Source organism: Centroberyx gerrardi, chromosome 19 (assembly GCF_048128805.1).
Source record: "Centroberyx gerrardi isolate f3 chromosome 19, fCenGer3.hap1.cur.20231027, whole genome shotgun sequence".
NCBI lineage: Eukaryota > Metazoa > Chordata > Actinopteri > Beryciformes > Berycidae > Centroberyx > Centroberyx gerrardi.
Window position 1 is genome coordinate 22,859,441 of NC_136015.1, and position 10,250 is coordinate 22,869,690.

Below are 10,250 nucleotides of genomic sequence, written 5' to 3' on the forward strand. Positions count from 1 at the left end.
GCGGTGGTTTGATCCCCCTCCTCCCCCCGACACCATGACGTCCTCCATGCTCCGCCGCCAGCTGAAGAACCTGGTCCAGAACTACTCTGAGGCCGAGGTCAAGGTAAAGGAAACTAAAGGTTAAATCTAAGACTAATAGGGCAAACGGCTAGACAAAACCTCCACAGTAATGAGCACAACAAGCTCAAGTCTCAAGTTACGCTGAAGTGAATTGCGGTGAGTTTGCACATTGAGATTTCTCATCAGTCCTGAACCTAATGTTCTGGAGCCTGGGAAATGGGGAGATATTATTCCCTCTTGCTTTAATGCTGATCTGATGTGACATGATCAGTAACAACATGGTAGAAGAGTTTATCATTTCTCCCTTTCCAGTAATATGGGATCATGTTAAGTTAGAGGGGGACTTGTAACACTGCAGCCAGTCCAACGATTCAGACTGATTTCTGGTCACAAGCCAGCATCTTTAACCTTTAGGCTACCACCACCCTGTACCTACTGTGCCTGAGTTGCACTCTAAAGGTGATGATACACAGGCAATTTTTTTTTTAGAAAAGCAAATTTGGCCTAAATAGTTACTGAGAAATTTGACAGTTGGAGGAGTGAAAATGGATGAAATAAGATAATGCTGCCACCAATGCCATCTTGGCCTCCTCTTACCCACTGAAAATTTAATAATTTAATAATTTTATCGAGGTTATCCACTGGAATTTCATAACATATGTATTATAGGCTCATTTATGGCTCTGGCATCTAACAGCTAGCTAGCTTGCTAGATTAAATGTTATATAAAGCATTTGGAAAATTTGGAAAATTCTGGGCTGACAACAGGTCACCTGACTAATTTTCTTGTCTCAGATTGGTTGATGTTGAAACCTTGCCAGCAAAGCTTGCTTTCCGATCAAGCTTGGCTAGATTTCAAACTGCTACATATATTATATATTTCCAAATTTGCCCCAAGTTTGCCCTAAAGGTTTCCCTGTGTGTCATCACCTTAACTTCTTTCCCCCTCTGCCTCTCTCAGGTGAGAGAGGCGACGTCCAACGACCCCTGGGGTCCGTCCAGCTCTCAGATGGCTGACATCTCAGACCTGACCTACAATGTGGTGGCCTGCAACGAGATCATGACGATGCTGTGGAAACGCCTCAAAGACGACAAGAACTGGAGACACATCCACAAGGTGAGGGGCGGAGGAGGGAGGGGAACCTGAACAACATAGCTTTATTGACATTAATCAGCACCTCATGGAACATAATCTCTCCTTTCCATCACATCAGATGATTTATTTATTTGGTCTTGAGTGAAGAAGTAAACTGCAGTACCACATCTGGTGTAAAGTTACTGCTGTCACCAACTCAGACATGAGTCCATTCAAACTCTGCCAGCCATGTGACTTTGTATATGTGTCTACTACTATCATTGTATCTCTTTTGTATAGGAGTTATTTCTTACTGAATCGTCATTACTATAAACACAGAGGTTTAGAATTAGTTCCTTTAGCTGTTTTGTCTCCAACAGTCTCCAACTCTGATAGAAAACCTGATATAGCAATTTATGTATTGTCTATTAGAGAAGGAATAAAAACTGTTAATAGCATCAGTCTTTGTACGCATTGTGTGCATTGCTAGTTCACTTTAGTTTATTTTTTTAGCTGTATACAGTATATTTGTTTGTTTATATTCATGCTTTTTGTTTTCCCTCTTAGTCCCTGACCCTGCTGGAGTACCTGCTGAAGACCGGAGACGACCGCGTGCTTCTGAAAATGAAAGACAACATCTACATCGTCAAAGCTCTCACAGAGTTCCGCTTTGTAGAAAAGGATGGCAAAGATCAGGTGATGCTCATGTTGTGGTGATGCTGCTACCAAACTGCTGCTGTTCAGAAAACATATTTACTGTATGTAAGTTGCTAATTCTGTGTGATACATGACTGAACCTCTAGGCAACACTCCAAGATTCAAACCACATTTAGCCTAATTCTTTTTTTCTCACTTAAATTCAAATATGATTGGGGTAAAAAACTCATATCTTAGTAACAAGAGCTTGGCATTTACTCTTGAACCTGCCTTGATTAGACCCAAAGGGCTTGGGTCAGGCTGAATTTCTCTTTAGTTTCACTAAGCTCTGGTTTGGCTTTTGCTCAGGTTCAAAGATATTGTGGAAAAATACTCTAATCAGTTTATTTTTTGATGGTAAAATCAGGATTTAGTGGGTTTGGTCTTGTAAGAAGCTGTCCTCCCCTTTGGGTTTGCTTCAGGTTTCGAAATTGTTCAGGTTCAGGTGGGATTGGGCTCAAATTTTCAAGCTCCCAAGTCAAGCTCTAATGTGAGCAAGTGTGTGTCTCCTCTCCCAGGGTGGGAATGTGAGAGAGAAGGCTAAGGTCGTCCTTGTTCTCATGGAGGATGATGAGAAGCTGAAGGAGGAGAGAGACTTTGCCGTCAAGACCAGAGAGAAGACGTCCAAAAGTGCAACTGGTGAGCCTTTCTGTCCGTCACTGTTCCCCCACTTAACCTGTAACACATCTGTTATGTCCAGGTCAATTTACTTTGTGGCAGAATATCTTTATAAAGTTGGTTTTATTCACACTTTGCATTTTCAGATCAAACTGGTTGAAGTCAGGGCCAGATCAGCATGCGGTGCAATTCCAAGTGCTAACCCTAACCCTAACAACAAACAATATAAAATGAGTCAGTCATAACATAAAGGATTAAAAAGATGTGAAAAGTAGGCCTGTATGTTGATTAAATGATTAAACACGGGGTAAGAAGAGCAGTGCAAGTAAATGATAAAATGTAACAAAGTAGTTTAGGTAAAGGCAATACCAGAAATGTATGACAATTCAAAAAAATATGCTATCCTCATAATTTACACTCACTCACTCACTCACTCACACACACACACACACACACACACACACATTTCACACTCTCGTTCCCATCCCCTCTCACCAGCCTCATCCTCCGACAACCCAAAGGACCCCAACTACAAGCCCTGCTACGTCCCCGGGACCTCTGGCCTCCCCTCTCTAGACAACATACCCTCAGTAGCTGACTTGGCTGCTTCCTTCGCCGCCCGCAAAGAAGAGCGGCTGAGACAGGAAGCTGAGAAGAAAGATGCGGAGAGGAGGGTGAGCACACAGCTATCACAGCAAAGACAAGGGAACTGTACAACAGCATAAAAACGCTCATTCTTGAAGCCTTTTGATTCCAGTCATGGATGGTATCATTATGATGCATCCTGCCTATCCAGATTATTTTTTGAAACTATGACAGGAAACTGAAAACACACACTAGAACCAGGCCGCAGGTTCAATACCCACAACAGACACTGTGTATCCTGTCGGTGTCTGAGCAAGACATTGAACTCCTGCCTGCTAGTTCATTGTATGTCGCTCTAGATAAGAGCTTCAGCTTATCGCCTAAAATGTAAATGTGAGCATATTTCTTAGAGGTGTTGTAATGCCAGAGATCTGCTTATAATAGTCAACTATAATAGACAACTAAGACCCTACCAACTGATTACTTGACTAGGAGAGAACAGGTAATTAATTTGATTTGATTTGATTTGGATCTCTTTTAGCCTATTGGCTAATCTTCCAAGAGTCCACATTAAAAACATTTAAGCATACAATAATTCATATTATACAACACATAATTATTGACACACATATATCATATACATACATGCATGACACCTATAACCTACATACATTGACACTTATCCCGTATGGACCTACATATATACACATATTAATCTACATGTGTTCACTCTACAAACCTACTGACAGTGCAATACAATAGTGTGATGATAACTACATTTAAATCTTGAAATCTTGCAATCAACAATCCAGCTGCCGTACTGTTCTTGAGTGAGTTATTGTAATGAATTCCATAATTTAACAGTTCTGAAAATAAAAGTCCGTCTTCCCATTTCAGTTTTTATTTTTGGTAGTACATAATGATTTTTATCTCTTATTCTTATGTTAACTTGATGTTTATCACGTACTAATAGCAGTTTGTCCTTAATACTAACTGGCTTTTTAAACTTTTGAATTTTTGAAATTAGTACTATAGAATGTTGTCTCACATGCTCTACTACTGTGGGCCATCCCATTGTAATATGTAGTTCACTCACTCCTTTCTCAAACCCACACCTTAAGACCATTCTTGCTGCCTTGTTAAGTGTGATCTGCAGTCTCCACATATATATATTAAAAAAAAAAAAGTTTTGTCACACACCGGCTCAAACCATCTAAAACGTATTTTCCTCTTTATTTGTTTGCATTTGCGATATCCTAGTCCAAGATGACTGAGGACGAGCTGCAATGGGAAGACGCGGGCAAAACTGACAAGCCAAAAGCAGGAGCCTGGGGAGGAGAGCCATCAGAGGAGGAGGAAGAGGAGGAGAAAGCAGGCCCATGGGGGGCTCCCAAAGAACCCAAAGAGGCCACCGACCCATGGGGCGCACCGACGAAACCAACCACGACGACGACTACCACAACAGCCAGCAATGATCCCTGGGGGGTTCCAACCAAAGCTGAAGAAGACCCGTTTGCAGCGCCAAAATCTGACGAAGATCCATTTGTGGTGACAAAGAATGGGGAAGATCCCTTTGCAGCACCAACAGATGAACCCGATCCATTTAGTGCACCGAAGGACGGAGAAGATCCGTTTGGGCCTAAAAACGACTCGGATCCCTTCAGTGCACCAAAAGGTGACCCGTTCGGCGCACCGAAAGATAGTTCAGACCCGTTCACCGCACCGAAAGACAAGGAGGATCCATTTGCTGCTCCAAAGGATAAACCAGATCCCTTCAATTCCACTAATGATGACCCATTTAATACACCGAAAGACGATCCGTTCAGTACCCCAAAAGATGATCCGTTTAATGCTTCAAAGGACGATCCGTTTAATGCCCCCAAAAACGACCCGTTCAATACCCCAAAAGACGACCCGTTCACCGCACCAGCGTCGTCACCCACTAAAGAGGACCCATTTGCGGCACCAACATCCCCTAAAGAAGACCCCTTCACTGCTCTGACAACACCGCCTAAAGAAGACCCCTTTACTGCTCCGACAACACCGCCTAAAGAGGATCCTTTCTCCACGCCGTCAAACCCTCCTAAAGACGACCCCTTCGCTGCACCGACGACGCCCCCTAAGGAGGACCCGTTCGCGGCGCCGTCCAGCCCGCCCAAAGATGTCGCCTCAGATCCTTTCAATGCCCCTCTGGCGAGTCCGCCCAAAGGCAACTCGGACGCATGGGGCGCCCCGGCCAGCTCACCGCCCGCCGCAGCGGCGGACCCCTGGGGGGCGCCATCTGCTCCACAGATGGAAGCGAAGGCCGGAGATCCCTGGGGGGACGCTGCCTCGCCCACCAAGACTTCGGATCCATTTGGGGACGAATCCAAACCAGACAGCGACCCATGGGGAGCCCCAGGTGAGAAGAGATGGAGTGACAAAGATGATGGAGCGAAATATATATTATTGAACAACAATGACATCTCATGTTTTTGAGTTCTGCTTCAGCAAAGGGAAGCAAGGGAGATGTCAGAAGTAGAGGATAGGCAGTTATGCTCTACGTATAAAACATGACCCAAATATCTTTTAATGTGTAAGAGCTTCACCAAATGTAACAAATCTATTAATACATTTTGTTGTGGCCATAGTTTAGTTAGTGAAAATGCAAAATCATTTAAATCTAATCATCTCTATTTGAAGTTCATGGCAGTCGACATTTATCGGTGACCACTAGGACTTGCAACATTGACAGGTTTCTGGCACAGCCCCCATGTCCCACCCCTTGCAGGACGGTGGCCTGTAATGGACACAAACAAAGTCACATTTTCACAATAGAGACGAGTAAGCTAGCTAATTAGAGCAGAGATCCAACAGAAATGTCTAGTGAAGAGATAATATATCACCGTGCAACAATAATAATACGGCTTTTGAAATTAAATGTCTATATTCTTACTTATTGGCACTTTAACCCAGCCTGGACTACTATCCCCCCCATTAGCTGCAGCTCCAGCCAGTACAGATGATGCGTGGGGTTCGCCTGCTCCCCCCTCAGACTCCGCCCCCTCTAGTGACCCCTTTGGAGACGGGGCGTCTAAAACCAACGCTGCTAGCACTGACCCTTGGGGTGCGCCAAGCAATGCACCTAGCAACGGCACAGGTATGTCAAACTTTAAATCCTGTCTGGGTGTATGTTTCAGTGATCCATCCATCTATCCATCCATCAGTGAATAACAGTAAAGGCTTATCATCTGTTTCATACTCAATGCTGCTATGCTTTACTCTAATTTAAATCTACTTAATTAATCAATCAATTCAGTAGTCTGCTTAATTTTGTGCTTGTTTTTAATGGATAGCAGGTGCTTCCTTATAATGCCAGCTGACTGAATGCTTGGCTGAGAACGGTAACACTCCAAAATAAACTGTGTGTGCCTGTGTATGTGTGTGTGTTTGTGTATGAACACACACACTTGTGCTTGCTTACCTTTAAGCTCATTTGCATGTGACCCCTTCATCCTGTTTCTCCATTTCATCTTCCATCTTCCCATCAATCAGCTGCCTCCTACCGACTTTAATCAATTAACCTTCTCTTCCGCTCTGTTCTCTCTTTCCCCCCTCCTCGGCCCGGGCCCGCCCCCCACCAATAGAAAACGCCTTTTAGAGTAGAATTGGACCTTTATTTCATTCACAGGAAAGCGAACAGCGCGGGAAGAGGAGACGTCTAGGAAGGCCGCAGCGTTCCTGGGCTCTGCCGGAGCGTCGCTGGTCGACTTGGACTCTCTCTTCTCCTCGAACCCCAAACCCAAACAACCCCCCCTCATCAGCACGCTCGCCCCCCAGACACAAGCCACCGGTAAGGAGAGGTAGAGGGAGGAGACGCTACACCCCTTCTAAATAGACCTGGGGCGAAAATACCAAGGTTTCAAATGCTTGAATTATCTTGAGGTGCGCTTGATTCGACAGACAAATCACTCGTGAGATACTAAAAATCAACCACTCGTTTTTCAAGTATTTCAAATGCATTCGACTGCTGTTTTGCTCAAGTCTTCAGTCCAGAGAGAGAGAGAGAGAAGGTAGAGACAGAGTAGAGACTATGACAAATATATATTTCTCAATAGGTTTGTATGAAAAGCTTGTTGTGATTATGTGTTCTGCCTAGCCATCCCTCCCCCTGTGATCCCACCGTAGTGCATAGCTGTTGTTATGTGTGTGTGTGTGTACAGTGTGTGTGAGCATCAGTGAACTATTGTTATTAACCCCTCTGTAGAGACTAGTGCATATTAACCCGTGGAGATGTAACTCTTCTCATCCCTCTCTCTGCTCTGCTTTGCTACGTTCTCTCTGTCGGAATGCTTCGTACTGTAAACCCCTCCTCCCTCCTTCCTCATCTCCTTCCCTCGATCCCTCCTCCTCCTAACTTCCCAGGTGTTTTGAAGGCCACAGCCATGGCTTGTGGCCCTGTGGTCAGATCCATGCCTGTTGCAGGGGCGTCCCTCCTCCCCGCAACAACATCACCCCTACCCTCCGGTCCCTTTGGCTCCATCCCTGGCTCCTCCTGTGGCGCGCCCCGTCCCAATTTTGGAGCCCCTAATTTTGGAGCCCCCAATTCCTCCATGGGAGCTCCCCTATTTCAGCTACCGTCCAGTCCCATAGGAATGTCTCATTCTGGCCTAAATATGCCTGTAGTGGCTCCTCCATGTTTAGGAACCGGAATGGTACAGTCCACTCCTATGGGTGGGATTCCTCCAATGGGACTTAACATGAATCCCTCCTGTGTGGGAGTGGGAATGATGCAGTCTGGATCTATGGGGGGGAATCCTCTGATGGCTCCCCCCTATTTGGGAATGGGAATGGCACAGCCCAGTTTCATTGGAGGGAATCCTCAGGCAGGAGCGGTTCACCTGGGAGGATCCACCGCCCCGGCGGGAGGTGGGGTCCCCCTGCAGCCCCTGCAGCCCCTGCACCCCTCGCTGCTGGGTGACACCGCTCACGCAAACAACAATCCATTCCTCTTCTGACAACCTGACACATAATCTCTCTTATCAAACATCTGTATGTCCAAGTGTTTAAAGAAAAAGCATTTAAGCTCTGGATTTTCATACACATAATGAAGTAAAAGCAGCCAGCTTCTCAGCTTGCCTCCCTCCTGTCCTTGATATCTAGACCCGTCCAGTCAATATTACATTTAAATGTATGCAGCAAATATGTAAAAGAAACTGTGTGAGGAACAACTTGTATTGGGAACAAAATACTTGGTTCAGACAATTTTCAGTTTGCTTTTTTTTGTGTAAGTGTAAGAAATGGAGACTTCATAAGTGACATAATATTTTCCCATGGCTAAGTGAGAGCCGGTTTTCGCATCATCCAGTCCTCGATGAGGGCAAGTTGGTTTGGGTTGAGAGTGAGAGTCGGTGTGGAAATAATGAAGGATGACCAGTTATCTGAGTGTTTCTGTTGTGTGATTCTGTTTGTGTGCGGTTCCAGTCCTCCTTCTAAAGAGGAGCACTGCAAAAAAGACAAGCTGTCCAGTGATTTTATCTTGTTTCCAGACCTATCAAGCTCATTTCATCATATTTTTAGTCAAATTATCTCCCTGCACTGGCAGATAATCTTGCTGTTTTCAATAAATTCCACTTGATTCATGCCAATATGACTTCTTTCAAGAAATCATCATAAAACAATTAAGAAAATCTTGAAACAAGAAACTTTCTCCAAGGCAATTTCACTTTTAAGTAAATGTCCTGAAACAAGTTACATTCTCCTGAGAAAAAAGTCAAATTTGTTGAAAACTGTAAAATGATCTGCCAGTGGAGTAAGATGATTTCACTAAAAAAAAATCTTAAAATAAGCTTGATAAGTTTGGATACAAAATAACTTGACAGGTTTGTCAGTTTTTGCAGTGAGAGCAGTGTAAAACAATTACAGAATTAATCTGGAAAATACATTACTGTAGGTTTGTAGGATTGCATTGTGTGTGTACATGGGCGAACAAGTGTGTGTGTGTGTGTGTGTGTGTGTGTGTGTGTGTGTGTGTGTGTGTGTGTGTGTGTGTGTGTGTGTGTGTGTGTGTGTGTGTGTGTGTGTGTGTGTGTGTGCACCAATGCGTGTATGTATTGTGTCTTGTGTAAATGGTGGAAGTAATCACAGATGAACCTTGAAATATATACTGTATATCAGAGTGTTACAATCATGAGTAATTATTTATTGATCTATTTATTGATTGATTTATTACTTGATTATTTATTAGTTTATTTGTTTATGCAGCGCTTGGCTTCCAACAGATGTAATTGAAACAAGAGAAGTTCAGGTCACATTCCTCGCCATGTCATTTGTCGTTGTACGCGATCAGACAGATTGACCTGAAGGTTACAGTCACACATGACCACAATGTGATTGGCTGTTTTTTGTTTAAGAACTGATTTGATTGGATGATGCACATGGGGATCCTGCTGCATTATCAATCAGCCCAATAACCAATGGTGGCTTTATCCTCTGCTGTTTAGGTTCGTAGTTGTTTTTGGATTCATTCTGTAATTTAATGTGCTCTCTGTATCTCCTGGCATTAGAGAAGAAACAGAAGTGTATTATTGTATTAAATTTAGCTGTAGGCTAAATAAAAACCGAATTTGAACATATCATTTTCTTTCATGTGCATGCTGTCTGATCTGATCATCCTGTGTGAGCGTATGTGTGTGTGTATCTGCCCTTTACATCTATCTTAATGCGTGAGTGAAATGAAATATTTGGTCAAATACTTGTATGAAAAGGCAACGCACAGTATGTAGACGTGATCTTTGGAATTATAAGGTTCTATCTTATCTGTCATTTTGGTTGAAAACTAGCGATATCACAACTACAGATAGATCTAGATTTTTGAAAATGTTTAACTGGGTACATATTGACAGTAAAAGGATTATATCTGTTTTGTTCAATAAATCAAAATCACCCTGAAAGAAAACAGAACCATCTACTTCCAAGACTTCATCACGCAGTTTTGACCAGTTGGTGTTCTTTGTGTTTTCTGGGCCTGTTCAGATCTCAGAACATCTTACACGTGTTTTCATCTCCTTTTTAAATGTGATCTTTGATGGGGAAAATGGACTGGAAGACACTCGAGTTTAACTTGTAGGAATTATAGTAGAGATGAATCATTATGATGACTTGTCCATATAGCTAATTATTACTCTGATTTAATTTTGTATGAAAGCAAATGACTTTATTTTACTGTGTATTTAAA

The 10,250-nt window shown here is 43.3% G+C and overlaps 1 protein-coding gene across 1 annotated transcript; it reads left to right on the forward strand.

Moving 5' to 3' along the window:
• Positions 1-10,250, forward strand: epn1b (epsin 1b). Its single transcript, XM_071923832.2, has 9 exons — positions 1-103; positions 1,022-1,177; positions 1,703-1,831; positions 2,350-2,470; positions 2,948-3,123; positions 4,295-5,435; positions 6,015-6,173; positions 6,705-6,866; positions 7,439-10,250. Exons 1-9 carry the CDS (start codon positions 35-37, stop codon positions 8,029-8,031), a joined length of 2,706 nt encoding a protein of 901 aa, XP_071779933.2. The 5' UTR covers positions 1-34; the 3' UTR covers positions 8,032-10,250.

Bases quoted from the DNA above. Each gene is read 5' to 3' on its own strand.
- epn1b (XM_071923832.2), top strand. From the start codon at position 35: ATGACGTCCTCCATGCTCCGCCGCCAGCTGAAGAACCTGGTCCAGAAC. The intron at 1,178-1,702 runs GTGAGGGGCGGA...TTTCCCTCTTAG, and splicing joins ACTGGAGACACATCCACAAG to TCCCTGACCCTGCTGGAGTA. The intron at 6,867-7,438 runs GTAAGGAGAGGT...CTAACTTCCCAG, and splicing joins CCCCCAGACACAAGCCACCG to GTGTTTTGAAGGCCACAGCC.